General features: G+C 45.3%; 1 protein-coding gene across 1 annotated transcript; it reads left to right on the forward strand.

Annotated features, from left to right (window-relative positions):
- Window positions 1-710: 710 nt before the first annotated feature.
- On the forward strand, window positions 711-18093 carry LOC147971772 (uncharacterized). Its single transcript, XM_087524110.1, has 9 exons — window positions 711-971; window positions 1677-1824; window positions 1984-2117; window positions 2203-2226; window positions 3532-3702; window positions 3780-3815; window positions 4257-4314; window positions 16984-17129; window positions 17221-18093. The coding sequence occupies exons 1-9, from the start codon at window positions 711-713 to the stop codon at window positions 18091-18093; spliced, it is 1851 nt and encodes a 616-aa protein (XP_087380236.1).
- The last annotated feature ends 232 nt before the right edge of the window (window positions 18094-18325 follow it).

Genomic DNA, 18325 nt, shown 5'->3' on the forward strand with positions numbered 1-18325 from the left:
CGATCGTCTAGACACCATGCTGGATGCGCTCGTGGATTCGACACATCAGTTTTCGTCATCTTAGCTTCGCCCGTCGACAGCCACTAGGTGGCTTATCTGGATGTTAGTTTGTATGCATCTTTGCTTTATCTATAAAGTGGAGCGAAAGCCTATTTTGAGAAGTCACTGATGTTGCAACTTTGGAGGCGATTGCATGTCGGGGAGTAAATAGCATAAAGCTACTACTTTACGGGCTAGGGTTCCAAAAAACTACCAAATCCATTTTTTCTCTGATAACTATGAAATTGGGGGTTGGCTGTTTCAAAAAACCCAAATCATCGAGTTCTTACCAGTTGATCACAATTATGACAATTAGGGCCCACACGTAAGATAACCGTTTGTTTGACCGTCACTTTGATTGTTAACTTACATGTGGGTCCCGTATGTCAGCTTCCTCTTCCTCTCCTCTTTCTTCTTCCTCCCCTCTCCTCTCCTCCTGTCTCCTCTGACCTCTTTCGAACCAGCAGTCAGCAACCCTCTCCCCTCCGAGCTGGCCATACTCTCCTCCCTCCCAAGCCGCAACGACCCTCCCCTCCCCTCCCTAACCTCTCCATGGCTGTAGTAGGAGCTCGCCAGAGCTCCTGGTGTTGGATGTGCCGCCGAGGAGGCATAACAGAGGCCGGCCTGGACCGCGACGGGGTCCCCGCTTTGCGGCGCCTGGAGACTCTGCCATGCGCCTCGGGGCTCTGGCCCGGGTCGCCGCGCGGCCGCGCCTCCTCCCGCTCCTCGACGCCGCCGCGGCCTCCGACGTGGTCCTGGAACTGCAGGACGTGCTCCGGCGAGATCTCCTTCGCGCGGCGGGTGGAGTGCGGCGGTCGGTGGTGACCTCGCCGGCGATGGCGGAGGGCTGCTGGCCGGCGACCCTCACGGCGGCTGCTGGCGCACGGCCATGGGAGTGCGCCACCGGAGGGATCCGATTGCTTTTTCCAAAAGTTTGCAGGGACTCGATTGCGTTTTTGAAAAGTTTGCAGGGACCCGATGGCATTTTTGAAAAGTTTGCAGACACTGACATGTGGGACCCACATGTCACTTAACGGTCAAACAAACGGTCAAATAGACGGATCGTTTAGGTGCAGGCTTGACCTGTCATAAACCTGTTTAGTTTTTTAACAACGAAGATTTTGGGTTTTTTGAAACAGCCGACCATCCATTTGGTAGTTATTTGGGAAAAATTAAAAACCGGTAGTTTTTTGGAACCCTAGCCTGTAAAGTAATAGTTTTATGCTATTTACTCCATGTCCGGAGACCTTATCACTCTTTGAAGATCTGCTGCTCCAGAATTTTGTGGTTGCCTCCGACTCGAATCACATTAGTAGAAAACAGGGCACGTGCAGCAGCTATGCATGTATGACCAATGAGATCAAGCAACGAGCGGTAAATTTTAACTGCATTTTCTTGTTTGAAGGCCGAGCAACGAATAAATATGCAGATAGTCTAGCTAAATTCTCGAATTCTTTGGACGAGGGACGCCATATGTGGTTCCAACCCCATGATCCACTTTGTATTCCACTTCATGTGGATTTTGAATAATAAAATTTAGCTTTACCCCTAAAAAAAGGATCGTCTAGTTGTAAAAAAAAAGCAGTCAGATCGTCTCTGTATAATTCTTTCCTTCGATACCTGTTGCTGTGGTCTAGGGTAGTTCTCCCGCAGGTTCCAATCTCAGATTTTCTTTTGATCCACCTTCCAATCAAAGATTAGAAATCTGCAGGGACGACCCTTGCGCGGACGGTCGGACGCCGGCGGCAGCCAGGCTGAGCGGCAAGAGCAAGGAAAAAGGGATAGGTTAGTCTCATCACGTTTTGTTAGTGTTTGCCTTACCTTTCAAAACCAGAGTTAGATAAACCAGCTGCTCAGGTGGCTACACCCGTGATAGTTCAGGCTTGTAGGTGGGGGTCTGTGTATGTAATCCCATTCACTTACGTCTGCTCGGTTTCTCGTCAGGTATGAGTTCTGATCCATCATCACCCGAAAAGAAGATTAATGATTGTTCAACTTCAACCACGCTGTTATGCGAGACGCCCTTTGGGTTCGCAATTATCTCTTGTGACGAGGTTGACCCCAAAATTCCAGTGAAGGTACTTGTTTTTCCGTTGCTCCTTCGCTTCGATAAAGAATTCAAAGTCATCTCACCACTTTTCTTCTCTGCCTTTCTTCTTGCAGGACATCTGGGCATACCCACCACAGGTTCTTAGTAACACTAACATTTTCCTTCCTATTTCAAGCTTGCTGCCAACTCTAGTACTGTGATGCATGTAAAATTCACTGCAATCTTTCACCGTTCTTCATAGTTGTCGGGTGGAGTATAAATTTTATTTCATTGCTCGCACCCTCTCTATTACGGGGGACACATGTATGATATCTCACATTAGGTGAGATCGTGAGATCAACACTAAAAAATCATATTTAGATATTTCGAAAAAATCTGAAATTATTGAAAAAATCTGCAACTTAAAAAAAAATCAGCTCAAAACTCGATGTACATTTAGAGATTCAAAAAAGACGAATTCGAATATGAATAGTGGCAGTTTTGGGTCAATAGTACTTTGACACTATTCACATCCGATTTTGTGTTTTTTGTTTCTATTAATGTAAGTCGAGTTAGGAGCTGAAGCTTTTTGAAGTTGTACATCAAACATCGATACGTGTCTACAAAAAAATTGAGAATATTTGAACATGTATTTTTTTCGAAAAGTTCGATCACATTTATCTCACCTAATGTGAGATCTCACACAAATCTACTTCCTCCGTTCCAAAATATTTGGAGTTCTAGGTTTGTCCTAAGTCAAACTTCCTTAACTTTGACCAAGCTTATAAAAAATAATTACCAATATCCACAACATCAAATATGTATAGTATGAAAATATACTTTATGATCAATTTAATAAAACTAATTTGGTCTTGTAAATGTTTGTATATTTTTCTATAGACTTGGTCAAACTAAAAAAATGTTTGACTTAGGACAACCTAGAACTTCAAATATTTTGGAACTGAGGGAGACTTATATCACAGTAAGTTTCCTCAGCCCACCATGTGCACGCATTAATGAAGCACTAAACCTTAGAAAATAGGAATTGGTTTTACATATACTCCTGCAACCAACCAACAAAATGCTTAAATATGAATACAAATTGCAACATTGCAATAACTAAACACTTGGTTTTCAGAGATATGTTGAAACCCAATTTTCAGGTCAGTGAAACATATAGGCAACCAGAGCAAAGGTCGTTACTTGTCACTGAACTGATCAGAGATCGAATCAAGCTAGTGGAACCTATTTTTCTTTGTTAGAATCGATCATCATCTCCGATTAGGTTTCGGTGTCATCGTGCGTCATCTTCAATGGGTAGACATCTGCTAATAGGCCCTTCAAAAATGAATTAGTGCTAGGTTTGTCCTAGGTCAAACTTCACTGTATAACTGTCATGATTTCAACACATTGCATGGTATTTAACAAGCTTTTTAAAAATCCCTTGTGTTTTTCTTTCTTAGAACGTCAGGTTGGTGAGATTCAAAAAGTTTGAAGAGAAGTCTACCGCCATTGACATTGCTAAGGAAATTATTTATAATGAACTGTCTGAGATGCTCACCGAGTTTTGTGGCCCTGAGCAGAAACTACTTGTTGGACGTGCTGAATATAAAAGTATAATTGAAAGGAAGCTGGTTAGTGTAACTGTATAAACTTCCTTGTTGCTTCTGTTCGTGTGAACAGAATGGCTCACATTTAATTTGTTTTTCAGGCAATAACCTGTCAGTATGATAATATTGTGGAGGAGGTGATTTGGGGTCTAGAGAATATCATGCATACTTTATTGCCTGAAGAAACATTAGAGCCGAAGGAGTACCGCCGCTCCAATGGCAAAGGATTAATATGGCTTTCTTGTCAAAAACGACTGGGTGAGCTAACCGCTTGTCCTCATGTCCTTATCTTTGACAGGTAAATGTTGTCTGCTTTATTGCTCCATTGTGATGCAATTTTAGCCCTTTCTTTCTTTCTTTCTTTCTATAGTAATCTCGAATAAGTCTTCTCTGGCTATGGAGTGTTAGCCCTTTTCGATTGATTGTGTGCTTATAATGCTTTATTGCCAACAAACAAAGTCATTCATAGACATACTGTTCGTATTGTAAACTGAAATTTAACGTAAGATTTTGTAGAACTTTTTTTTACCTTTTTCCTGTTTCTTTCAGTGATGAAACAAATGCTCATTTTGATCCAGGTTACTGAAAGCATTATTGAGACGGCTCGTCGCATGTATCATTTCGAGTTAGATGAACGTCAGTACCACTGGTAGAAAAAGGGCCTATAGTCCCGGTTCGTAAGGGCCTTTAGTCCCGGTTCCTGAACCGGGACTAAAGTGTCGGTACTAATGCCCTGTACCTTTAGTCCCGATTCAATCCAGAATCGGGACTGATGGGCCTTCACGTGGGCAGTGCGCAGAGCCCAGACAGGAGACCCTTTGCTCCCGGTTGGTGGCACCAACCGGGACCAATAGGCATCCACGCGTCAGCATTTCTGTGGCTGGGTTTTTTTTTTTGAAAGGGGGGGAGGGTTTGGGGGTTTTGGGGGGTTAATTTAGGTGTTTCATATATTGTGTTAGCTAGCTATAATTAATAGAGAGAAGTGTCCTCTCTTACGTCCGTGCTTGGTCGACGCTACGTACTATACATATGTATAGAGAGGACTAGACACGCTAGTTAGCTAGTAAGCAAACGAAGGAAACAGAAGATCGTCATGAACATATATGCATACAGAGAGAAGTGATATCGACCACCTCTCCTTCTCCGAGAGATTGGTCGAACAACAAGTTCTCGTATATCTATCCGACACTACTGGCTACATATATACAATAATTATCTCTTACAAATATAATCATACAGACTCATGGTCCACATAGTATTCTCCGTCTTCAGCGATCACTTGGTCAAGAAAGAATGCCGCCAATTCCTCTTGAATTGCTCGCATGCGAGCTGGTGCTAGGAGTTCATCCCGCTTCCGAAACATCTAATTTGAAGAAGGGGGTCAATACATATATATATGAATGAATGAAACTCAATACAAATGATGGTAATAAAATAAAATTGTGAATGTTGTTATTTACGTACTTCATATTGTTCGTCAGAGTACCCGCCACGCTCACAGGTCGTGTGGCGGATGGACTCGCAGACGTAGTATCCACAGAAATCATTCCCTTTTTCCTGCCACAACCACTTTACAAGAAATAGAGGTCAATCAAACTGATAAGCAAGAATGATAAATGGTATTGATGAAACTAGCGCTTGAATCACTAGGAGATGCGCGGAACATGCTACTATAGTACTTACTTTCGGGTGTCTAAATTCCAGCTCCTTCGGCAGTCCCGGAACTGTTCTGGTGAATTTTCTCCAAACCTTGCCGGACAAAGAAAACAATTACTTGATATCAGGAAATGAACAAAGTTGCTGATATGGTGGATAATGATCGATTTAACTTACTTCTTGAGGATTTCAGTCATGTCCGCATACTCTTGAGGATCTTTTCGTTTAGAGTCCAAGACGGTTACTACTCCCTGCTCAAGCCTAATCTCTAGGAGAATATAGTGGAAACTGCACACGCATGCATAACTGATCAATTACATTACTATAACCTGGACTAATATATAAGGGAAACCGAATATGCACAAGACAGTAACACTCACTTGAAGTTGTAAGGAAAGAGTATTACATCTTTGTTTTCATTTTTTTTGAATGATCGTAGCAAGTTGGCCTCGGTATCTCCGGGACGATGTTGAACCTTAGTTGCATCTATGAGATATGTGTTAACGAACCCAATATCACCGATTTGTCTTTTCTTCAATTCGGCGATCTTCATTCTGCATAATATAGTGAGGATAATTATAAATACATGCAATGAAAGAGATGAGCTATATAGAGAGACTTAATGACAGAAGTAGTAGTACTTACAGACAGTAGCAGGTGATCGTTGTTTTATCGAGGGCCAATTGATTGAAAAACTGATAGAACTCCTCAAATGGAATAGGCAACAGTTCAATTCCAACGAGGTCATGCTCCGGTTTAACTCTCGCATACAAAGTACTCCTCCCCCCAGACTCTCTGCAGATTTTCAAGTACCAATCATGTAATCTTCGCATCATCGTTGTTAAAGATTTTTCATCTTTGACGAGAGGCTTCCCGTACTCGTATCTGTGTATCTGCACCTCCATGGTATCATAATGTACATCGTCGGGCAGGTAATCGTCAACATTGCCATAACCGGGCACCATCCTCGGATCGACGATGTCGCTAGGCACCTTGAGGGGGGGGCACGATTGCTTCGCTTGTTCGCCGAGCTGGGCAATTTGTTTCCCAGCTGCTCGTCGTTCTTTCAGCCTTTGATCACTGACTTTACTTCCCGACCGCTCCGCTTCGGCCCATGTCTTTGCAATAATGCGCTCATAGTTGCCTTTCGGCGGAGACTTGGGTGGTTTTGCCAAGGCAGCCAGAGTGCGCTTCACTTTCACCGGATCTACCTTCTCCTCTGGAGGTGGATGTCTCTTTGCTCTCAACCCTTGAAACCAGTCATCCACTTCGGTTCGCGCGATCTCAACGTTCTCCTCCGGGGTCCTCTCATATGGTAACTTCTCTGGAGTCTTCAAAGAAGGACCGAATCTGTATGTCCTCCCGCCTCTGGTTGTACTGCTAGACGCCGATCGAGCAGACGGAGCGGTTGTCTTCTTTACTTGCTTACGAGGCGGAGGAGAAGGACTATGACGCGCCGGAGCAGCTGGAGCGGCGGCAGTCTCTTCCGCCCTTGCTGACGAGGCGGAGAAGGAGGAGGCTGGCTGCTCGGGTGCGTCGGCGCAGGCGAAGAAGGAGACGGAGTGCCGCCACGCGCCGGAGAAGGAGCCGGCCGAGGACCCTGATTGTTACTCGCCGGAGGAGGAGGCGGTGGAGGAGGCGGAGTGCCCTGACTCGCCGGAGGAGGCGGAGGAGGCGGAGGCGTCCAGTTCGGAAGGTTGATGAGCTCCTTCCGCCATAGGCATGGAGTCTTCAGAGCAGACCCCAGCTGAGTCTCCCCTTCACCGGTAGGGTGGTCAAGCTGGAGGTCCTCAAATCCCTCCGTTATTTCATCCACCATCACCCTAGCATATCCTTCTGGAATTGGCCGGCAGTGAAAAGTTGCGCCGGGTTCAGTAGGATAAACAGAGCCAACAGCCGCCTTGACCTTCAAATTCATCCATTGCGTCATAAGGTGGCAATTTTGAGACTCCGTGATAGCATCCACGGATAGCTGGCAGGAGCCATCAAGGCATGCTCCGGCTGAAGCAGCTCAGTGGAAGCCACGCTGCTTCTGCGCTGAGATGGCGGGGTAGCTTCGGGGGAGGCTTCGGCAGTACGTTTGCTGCGATTTGCTTCTCGTTCCTCTATCGCGTCTACCCTTTCTTGCAGCGCCTGCATTTGGGTCTGCTGCACTTTTTTCCTCCTCTCATGGGATTTGTAACCGCCTGCGTCCAGAAACCCAACCTTCCACGGAATGGAGCCTGGCGTGCCTCGTGTCTGTCCAGGGTGCTCAGGATTCCCGAGGGCCATTGTGAGCTCGTCGTTCTCTCTGTCTGGAAAGAACTTCCCTTGCTGCGCTGCTTCGATATACTGCTTAAGCTTCCTGACTGGTATGTCCATTTGATCATTCATCCAAATGCACTTCCCTGTTACAGGGTCCAAGGTTCCGCTAACCCCGAAGAACCAAGTCCGGCAACGGTCTGGCCAGCTAATTGTCTCTGGTTCGATCCCTTTATCAACCAGATCATTCTCAGTCTTGGCCCACTTAGGCCGGGCTACGAGGTAGCCACCTAACCCCGTGCGATGGTGAAGCATCTTCTTCGCAGCATTTTGCTTGTTTGTCGCCGACATCTTCTTACTATTTTCCGATGTCTTGTGGGCCACAAATGCGGGCCAGTGATCTCTGATCTTCTCATATCTGCCCTTGAATTCTGGTGTCTCATTATTTTCGACAAACTTATTCAGCTCTTTCTTCCACCTCCTGAATAGTTCTGCCATCCTCTTAAGAGCAAAAGACTTGATTAATTTCTCTTTAACTGGGTTCTCTGGATTATCCTCTGGCGGTAGGGTGAAATTTGACTTCAGCTCAGTCCAAAGATCATTTTTCTGCATAGCATTGACATAAGACACCTCAGGGTCTTCTGTAGCCGGCTTAAACCATTGCTGGATGCTTATCGGGATCTTGTCCTTAACCAGAACCCCGCACTGAGCAACAAATGCGCTCTTTGTTCGGAGGGGTTCAATCGGTTGGCCGTCGGGCGCGATTGCTATGATCTCAAACTTTTCATCCGAGTTCAACTTTTTCTTTGAGCCTCGTCTCTTTACCGAAGTTGTGCTCGATCCGGAGGGCTAGAAAAAAGAACAAAGACTTAATTAATATGTGTACATACCAAAACAATGAATGCATCAATCAGCTAGTCAGCACAGGCTTAACTAATGTATATACCTGGCCGGACTCGGTTCATTCACCGGAGCCGTCATCACGGTCTCCTTCTTGCACCGGCATTGGGTCACCGGAGCCGTCCTCATGTTCTTCTTCTTGCACCGGCATTAGGTCACCGTAGCCAGCTTGTTCACCCTCTCCTTCCAGACCATCGGTTTCGTTGAGAAACAACGAGACGGCATCACTTCCTTCTGCGATTATGTCCCTCAACAACGCTTCTTTTGCTTCGTCTAGGGAGGTGTCCATAGTTTCTACAAATATTTACAACATGGCAATTATTATTCAAACATGACAGATGGATATATTAGTGCCAAACGTAGAACTAGCTACCTAATCATAGTAAGCTATCGGGAGGGGGTATATATCGACAACGACGACACTACATCTATGTCCCTCGACGACCCTCGTTCCCGATAAAAAAAAGAGAACTCCTCTATTCTTTCTTCTCCTCTTTTTTTTCTTCTTCCTCTTCTTTTTTTATCCTCTTCTTCCTCTCATGTTCGAGAGCATCGCCGAGGGGTCGGGAGGTTGCCTAGTGTCAAAGGATTCAACAAAACCATGTCTTCATCATTAGGCGAAAGTAACATGTGCATGATGGTACGAAGCTCTCCAAAGTTATTTTGGAACGGAGTCCTAGATAGGATAATTCGCTTTTTGGTACAAAGTTCAGCAAGAACCTTCCAAATATCGTTATTTGGAAGGCCTTTGCTGAAATTCATACAAGAAGGCAAATTATCCTATCCGGGACACCATACCAAAATAATTTTGGAGGACTTCGTCATGCCCTGGTTACTTCTGGCTAATGATGAAGCCATGGATTTCTTCAATACTTTGACACTAGGAAACCTCTCTCGACCCCTCGGCGATCCTCGACCCCTCGAACCCTCGACGACCCTAGAACCCTCGACCCCTCGGCGATCCTCTTCTTTCTCTCATGTTCGAGAGGATCGCCGATGGGTCGGGAGGTTGCGTAGTGTCAAAGGATTCAACAAAACCATGTCTTCATCATTAGGCAAAAGTAACATGTGCATGATGGTACGAAGCTCTCCAAAATTATTTTGGAACGGAGTCCTAGATAGGATAATTCGCTTTTTGGTACAAAGTTCAGCAAGAACCTTCCAAATATCGTTATTTGGAAGGCATTTGCTGAAATTCATACAAAAAGGCAAATTATCCTATCCGGGACACCATTCCAAAATAATTTTGGAGGACTTCGTCATGCCCTGGTTACTTCCGGCTAATGATGAAGCCATGGATTTCTTCAATACTTTGACACTAGGAAACCTCTCTCGACCCCTCGGCGATCCTCGACCCCTCGAACCCTCGACGACCTTGGAACCCTCGACCCCTAGACGACCCTGGAACCCTCGACCCTCGACCCTATAGAACCCTCGAACCCTCGACCCTGAAACCCTCAACCCTTGACCCCTTAACGACCCTCGACCCTCTACCCTAGTTCCCGACCCTCGACCCCTCGGCGATCCTCGACACCCTCGTTCCCGATAAAAATTAAGAAGAAGAAGAAGAAGAAGAAGAAGAAGAAGAAGAAGAAGAAGAAGAAGAAGAAGAAGAAGAAGAAGAAGAAGAAGAAGAAGAAAGAGGAGAAGAAGAAAGGAATAGCTAGAGGAGAAGATCGAAGAAAAAAAAGAGGGTTCTAGGGTCGTCGACTATTCCTTTCTTCTTCTCCTCTTCTTTTTCTTCTTTTTTCTTCTTCTTATTTATTTCTCCTCTTCTTCCTCTCCTCTTCTTCTTCTTATTTAGTTCTCTCGACCCCTCGTCCCTCTCTCGACCCCTCGGCGACCCTCGTCCCTGATAATATTTTTTTTCTCCCCTCGCCACCTCTCGACCTCTCGTCCCACTCTCGACCCCTCATCATCATCTATCACCCCCCCTCATTTTCTTTAGCATATATCCATGAACAAAATAGTAATTCATATATAGAGAAAATGCTATATGAACATACATACATATGAGCATATACAGAGAGCATATACATAGCCAAATCCATATACAGAGAGCATATACATACATACATATGAGCATATACATACATACATAGCCATACATACATACATAGCCATACATATGAGCCTCTCGACGGCGATGGTCAGAGCGACAGGGATCGATGGGAAGGGGGGAGCTCACTAGGGGCGCGACGGGGAGGAGGCCGGGGACGGGGAGGAGGCCGGCGACGGCGCGGGGGAGGCCGGCGACGTGGGGCGGGGCGACGGGGAGGGGGCCGGAGATGGCGCACACAGCGACGGGGACAAGGCCTGCGGCGGCGCGGGGCGACGACGACGGGGAGCGGGCGACGACGGGCTCGGGGCGGCGACGACGACGACGAACGGCCTGGGGGCGTCGGGGGCGAATGGGAGCGGTTGGTGAAATTTTCACAAGTGCTACCTTATATACCCAGAGCAATGGTCCCGGTTCATGGCACGAACCGTGACCAATGCCCCCCTTTGGTCCCGGTTGGTGGCACCAACCGGGACCAAATGCCAATTTTCAGCAGCCCAAAGGGCGAGAAGCGGCAGCCTTTGGTCCCGGTTGGTGGCACCAACCGGGACTAAAGGGGGGCATTGGTCACGGTTCGTGCCACGAACCGGGACCAATGCCCCCTTTAGTCGCGGTTGGTGCCACCAACCGGGACCAATGGCCTTGTGCTGCCCCGCGCCCAAAAGTTTAGTCCCACCTCGCTAGTTGAGAGGGCTCGGGAGTGGTTTATAAGCGCTGCTGCGCCCACCCTCCCGAGCTCCTCTCAACTGCAGGCTTTCAGGCCTAATCTGTCACTGCAATGCTTGTGGGCCTACTGGGCCCGCTGCGGGCCTGAATCCTGGCCCATGGTAGGGTTTCTAGTCGTATTCAGGCCGTGGTGGCCCAGTAGGTGGCATTTTTTTGTTTTTTTGTTGCTTTATTTATTTTCTTTTGTTTTTTGCTTTATTTTTTAATTCTTTATGGTTTTAGTTTTAGAAAAATTATAAACTTTTTGTTAATGCCATTAGTTTTCAAATTTGAAAATAATTTTTTTGTTTTTTTGTTTTCTTTGTTGCTTTATTTATTTTATTTTGTGATTAACTTTACTATAAAATAGTTTTTTCCTGTTTTTTTGATTTGTTTTTTGCATTATTTATTTTATTTTGTTTTTTGCTTTAATTTTTAATTTTGTTTGCTTTTAGGTTAGCAAAATTATAAACTTTCTGTTAGTGCCATTAGTTTTACAAAAATTATAAACTTTCTGTTAGTGCCATTAGTTTTCAAATTTGAAAACACTTTTTTAGTTTTTTTGTTTTCTTTGTTTCTTTATTTATTTTATTTTGTGATTAACTTTACTATAAAAATAGTTTTTTCCTGTTTTTTTGATTTGTTTTTTGCATTATTTATTTTCTTTTGTTTTTTGCTTTAATTTTTAATTCTGTTTGCTTTTAGGTTAGCAAAGTTATAAACTTTCTGTTAGTGCCATTAGTTTTAGAAAAATTATAAACTTTCTGTTAGTGCCATTAGTTTTTAAATTTGAATAGTTAAAATTTGAATTCTTTGAAAATTGTTTGAATCACAAGTTTGTGATTAACTTACTAAAAAAATGAGAATAGATGAAAGTTGAAAGTTTCTGTTAGTGCCATTAGTTTTAGAAAGTTGAAAGTTGGCATGGGCCAGGAACTAATGGTCATGGTATTATGAGGGCCGAACCATAAGACATGAAAGCATTTCAAATGAACTCTAAAAAAGTTAAAAGTTGGGATGGTATCATAATTTCACCCACATAGCATGTGCATGTACAAAACGGACAATGGTAGCATGTTCGTGTGTTACAAAGTTGCGGGAGAAAGTCTTCACTTTTTCTTCGCTTGTGTCATTTGCTTATTGCGCCGTAACCATGGATAATCTTCATTGTTTATCAGGATGCTTGGGTCAGCCTTGACATTGAAGGGAGGAATTTCATGAAACTTTTCATAATCTTCAGACATGTCTGTCTTGCTGTCCACTCCCAGGATGTCCCTTTTTCCTGAAAGAACTATGTGGTGCTTTGGCTCATCGTATGATGTATTCGCTTCCTTATCTTTTCTCTTTCTCGGTTTGGTAGACATGTCCTTCACATAGATAACCTGTGCCACATCATTGGCTAGGACGAACGGTTCGTCAATGTACCCAAGATTTTTCAGATCCACTGTTGTCATTCCGTACTGTGGGTCTACCTGTACCCCGCCGCCTAACAGACTGACCCATTTGCACTTAAACAAAGGGATCTTAAAATCAGGTCCGTAGTCAAGTTCCCATATGTCCACTATGTAACCATAATATGTATCCTTTCCGCTCTCGGTTGCTGCATCAAAGCGGACACCACTGTTTTGGTTGGTGCTCTTTTGATCTTGGGCGATCGTGTAAAATGTATTCCCATTTATCTCATATCCTTTGTAAGTCAATACAGTCAAAGATGGTCCCCTGGACAACAAGTACAACTCATCACAAACAGTGTTGTCACCTCTGAGACGTGTTTCCAACCAACTGCTGAAAGTCCTGATGTGTTCACATGTAATCCAGTCGTCGCACTGCTCCGGGTGTTTGGAGCGCAGAATGTTCTTGTGTTCATCGACATACGGGGTCACCAAGGTAGAGTTCTGTAGAACTGTGTAGTGTGCTTGAGACCAAGAATATTCGTCCCTGCATATTATTGAGTCTCTTCCAAGAGTGCCTTTTCCAGTCAGTCTCCCCTCATACCGCGATTTAGGGAGACCTATCTTGTTAAGGCCAGGAATGAAGTCAACACAAAACCTGATAACATCCTCTGTTTGATGGCCCATGAAGATGCTTCCTTCTGGCCTAGCGCGATTACGGACATATTTCTTTAGGACTCCCATGAACCTCTCAAAGGGAAACATATTGTGTAGCAATACGGACACCGGGATGACAATCTCGTCGACTAGATGAACTAGGACGTGTGTCATGATATTGAAGAAGGATGGTGAGAACACCAGCTCGAAACTGACAAGACATTGCGCCACATCACTCCTTAGCCTTGATACGATTTCTGGATCGATCACCTTCTGAGAGATTGCATTGAGGAATGCACATAGCGTCACAATGGCTAATCGGACGTTTTCCGGTAGAAGCCCCCTCAATGCAACCGGAAGCAGTTGCGTCATAATCACGTGGCAGTCATGAGACTTTAGGTTCTGAAACTTTTTCTCTGGCATATTTATTATTCCCTTTATATTCGACGAGAAGCCAGTCGTGACCTTCATACTGAGCAGGCATTCAAAGAAGATTTCTTTCTCTTCTTTCGTAAGAGCGTAGCTGGCAGGACCTTTATACTGCTTCGGAGGCATGCCGTCTTTTTCGTGCAAACGTTGCAGGTCCTCCCGTGTCTCAGGTGTATCTTTTGTCTTCCCATACACACCCAAGAATCCTAGCAGGTTCACGCAAAGGTTCTTCGTCACGTGCATCACGTCGATTGAGGAGCGGACCTCTAGGTCTTTCCAGTAGGGTAGGTCCCAAAATATAGATTTCTTCTTCCACATGGGTGGGTGTCCCTCAGCGTCATTCGGAACAGCTAGTCCACCGGGACCCTTTCCAAAGATTACGTAGTGTAAATCATTGACCATAGCAAGCACGTGATCACCGGTGCGCATGGCGGGCTTCTTCCGGTGATCTGCCTCGCCTTTGAAATGCTTGCCTTTCTTTCGACATTGATGGTTGGTCGGAAGAAATCGACGATGGCCCAGGTACACATTCTTCCTGCATTTGTCCAGGTATATACTTTTAGTGTCATCTAAACAGTGCGTGCATGCGTGGTATCCTTTGTTTGTCTGTCCTGAAAGGTTGCTGAGAGCGGGCCAATCGTTGATGGTCACGAACAGCAACGCCTTAAGGTTAAATTCCTCCTATCTGTGCTCATCCCACGTACGTACACCATTTTCATTCCACAGCTGTAAAAGTTCTTCAACTAATGGCCTTAGGTACACATCAATTTCGTTGTCGGGTTGCTTAGGGCCTTGGATGAGAACTGACATCATAATGAACTTCCGCTTCATGCACATCCAAGGAGGAAGGTTATACATACATAGAGTCACGGGCCAGGTGCTGTGATTGCTGCTCTGCTCCCCGAAAGGATTAATGCCATCCGCGCTTAAAGCAAACCATACATTCTTTGGGTCCTTTGAAAACTCATCCCAGTACTTTCTCTCGATTTTTCTCCACTGCGACCTGTCAGCGGGTGCTCTCAACTTACCATCTTTCTTTCGGTTCTCATTGTGCCATCGCATCAACTTGGCATGCTCTTCGTTTTTGAACAGACATTTCAACCGTGGTATTATAGGAGCATACCACATCACCTTCGCAGGAACCCTCTTCCTGGGGGGCTCGCCGTCAACATCACCAGGGTCATCTCGTCTGATCTTATACCGCAATGCACCGCATACCGGGCATGCGTTCAGATCCTTGTATGCACCGCGGTAGAGGATGCAGTCATTAGGGCATGCATGTATCTTCTCCACCTCCAATCCTAGAGGGCATACGACCTTCTTTGCTGCGTATGTACTGTCGGACAATTCCTTATCCTTTGGAAGCTTCTTCTTCAATATTTTCAGTAGCTTCTCAAATCCTTTGTCAGCCACAGCATTCTCTGCCTTCCACTGCAGCAATTCCAGTACGGTACCGAGCTTTATGTTGCCATCTTCGCAATTGGGGTATAACCCTTTTTTGTGATCCTCTAACATGCGATCGAACTTCAGCTTCTCCTTTTGACTAATGCATTGCGTCCTTGCATCGACAATGACCCGGCGGAGATCATCATCATCGGGCACATCGTCTGGTTCCTCTTGATCTTCAGCAGCTTCACCCGTTGCAGCATCATTGGGCACATCGTCTGGTTCCTCTTGATCTTCACCAGCTCCCCCCGTTGCAGCATCACCGTATTCAGGGGGCACATAGTTGTCATCGTAGTCTTCTTCTTCGCCGTCTTCCATCATAACCCTTATTTCTCCGTGCCTCGTCCAAACATTATAGTGTGGCATGAAACCCTTGTAAAGCAGGTGGGAGTGAAGGATTTTCCGGTTAGAGTAAGACCTCGTATTCCCACATTCAGTGCATGGACAACACATAAAACCATTCTGCTTGTTTGCCTCAGCCGCATCGAGAAACTCATGCACGCCCTTAATGTACTCGCGGGTGTGTCTGTCACCGTACATCCATTGCCGGTTCATCTGCGTGCATTATATATAATTAAGTGTCCAAATTAATAAAAGTTCATCATCACATTAAAACCAAAGTGCATACATAGTTCTCATCTAACAACATATAGCTCTCCAGAGCATCTAATTAATTAAACCATACATTGAAACTATGTAAAACATTTCAATGCGAAAACAAATGCGATCATAATCGCAACCAAGGTAACAATTGATCCAACGGCATAATGATACCAAGCCTCGGTATGAATGGCATATTTTCTAATCTTTCTAATCTTCAAGCGCATTGCATCCATCTTGATCTTGTGATCATCGACGACATCCACAACATGCAACTCCAATATCATCTTCTCCTCCTCAATTTTTTTTATTTTTTCCTTCAACAAATTATTTTCTTCTTCAACTAAATTTAACCTCTCGACAATAGGGTCGGTTGGCATTTCCGATTCACATACATCCTAGATAAATAAAATCTATGTCACGTTGGTCGGCATAATTTTCATAAACAATAAATGAACCAATAGTTATAAAGATAATATACATACCACATCCGAATCATAGACAGGACGAGGGCCGACGGGGGCGGATACCAAAACCATCGCACTATATAAGATGCAATAATAAATGTAAGAAAATGATACAAGTATCTATCTAAACATACAAGTAAGAATATTTTTCCTTTCAGAAAGAAGATAAGAACAAGAGGCTCACCACGGTGGTGTCGGTGATGAGATCGGCGCGGGTGATCGACGGCGGTGAAGACGGGGACGGGGCGTGACGGACCGCTAAATCTAGACAAATCTCGAGGAAAATGGAGCTTGGAGGTCGAGCTTCGAGAGGAGAAAGCTTAAGTAGTGTGGCTCGGGCATTCCATCGAACACCTCATGTGCATAGGAGGTGAGCTAGAGCACCACAAAGTCCTCTCCCCCTCGGCCAGAAAAAACAGAGCACTGTGCTCTGCTCTTGCGCGAGGGGGTATATATAGGCACCTCATTGGTCCCGGTTGGTGACATGAGCCGGGACTAAAGGGGAGCCTTTGGTCCCGGTTCAAGCCACCAACCGGGACCAATGGTGGTGGGCCAGGAGCGAGGCCCATTGGTCCCGGTTCATCCCACCAACCGGGACCAAAAGGTCCAGATGAACCGGGACCAATGGCCCACGTGGCCCGGCCGGCCCCCTGGGCTCACGAACCGGGACCAATGCCCACATTGGTCCCGGTTCTAGATTGAACCGGGACTAATAGGCTGACCCGGCCTGAACCAAAGCCCTGTTTTCTACTAGTGTACTTGGATTCATTGTGCAGTAAAGTACAGAAATCGGTTGACCTACCATCTCTCACCAAGGATTGGAGTTTACTCAAATTTGCAACAGCTCTGAAGTTTCTTGTTTATCCTAGACAATCGTATGAAGTTTGGAAACCTAGTGAGGTGATTGTAATATATTCTACATGCATTTTAATTATCCAAAATATACAGGCATTCGTCATCTTAACACTGAACTGACTTGTGCTTCTTTCAGATTTTGTCAGCTTCCGAATATATGAGCATGAAGTCCATGAGGCGTCAATACAGAGAAACGATTATGTCTGAGATCGATGTCTTGTCACTCTACAAAGATGTTATTGCTCTCTTCTATGAAAAAAGGCTTGAGATTCTGGCGGATATAAACTTCTTGCTGTCGGTGAGGCCAAAGACGATCAAACTATGGAATTCTCGTTTTTTGAGAAAACTCGGTTCGACTGATTCATCTGCTGGCTCCAAAGTTGGAAAAGAAGCTATTATCGGTGTTGATACTGATGCAAAGCAAACGAGTGCAGCACAAAGCATGGGTGAAGCTGAGGAAAAGAATGGCATCGAAGAATCTGGTGCAAAGGGAGTGAAAGCAGCGGAAAACTTGGAAATTTTTGAGCCGCCTCAGACTGCTGATGCTAGCAACGAAACGACTTCACAGCCTACTCTAGAAACTAGTGGAAATGGGATGAAGGCTGCAGAGATTGCGGGTGAAAGCAGGCAGAACGGACAGGTATTTCCCCTGAGAGGCAACAAGAGCGAAGAATTGGATTTCCCTGAGACGGAACCAGATGTTACCTGTGATGAGCAGGCTGGAGATACTGATGCAAAGCAAACAAGCGCAGCACAAATCATGGGTGAAACTGAGAAAAAGAATGGCATTGAAGAATCTGGTGCGAAGGGAGTGAAAGCAGCGGAAAGCTTGGCCGATGTGATGCAGCCTCGGACTGATGGCGCTAACCCGCACATGATTGCATCGCAGGACCCAAATGAGACCCAAGCCGTGCAGACTGAAGAAAGTGCAGGTGTGAAAATCACTGCACCGCCGGACCCAAATGAGATGCCGATGTGTTTGTGTATTTGTCGGTGCAATGTACTGTAAGAGCATCTCAGGCAAATCCCCTAAACAGTTTTTCTTTTGAACTGGAAAAGAGCTTCCCATTAAGCATTTTTTTTAGAGGAAAAGGGCCACAGCCCCTGCTCCATTACTCAGACTTTCCATTAAGCATCAACCAACAACCACGGGCAGACCGCTTGCTGCATCGTAATGCACGAAGGCTGGAGCTTCACCCTGCCAAACAGCACGGGCCTCCTGCTACGGCTGTACACCAAAA

This window comes from Triticum urartu, chromosome 5A (genome assembly GCF_056163025.1).
Source record: "Triticum urartu cultivar PI428250 chromosome 5A, HENAU_Tu73, whole genome shotgun sequence".
NCBI classification, from domain to species: Eukaryota; Viridiplantae; Streptophyta; class Magnoliopsida; order Poales; family Poaceae; genus Triticum; species Triticum urartu.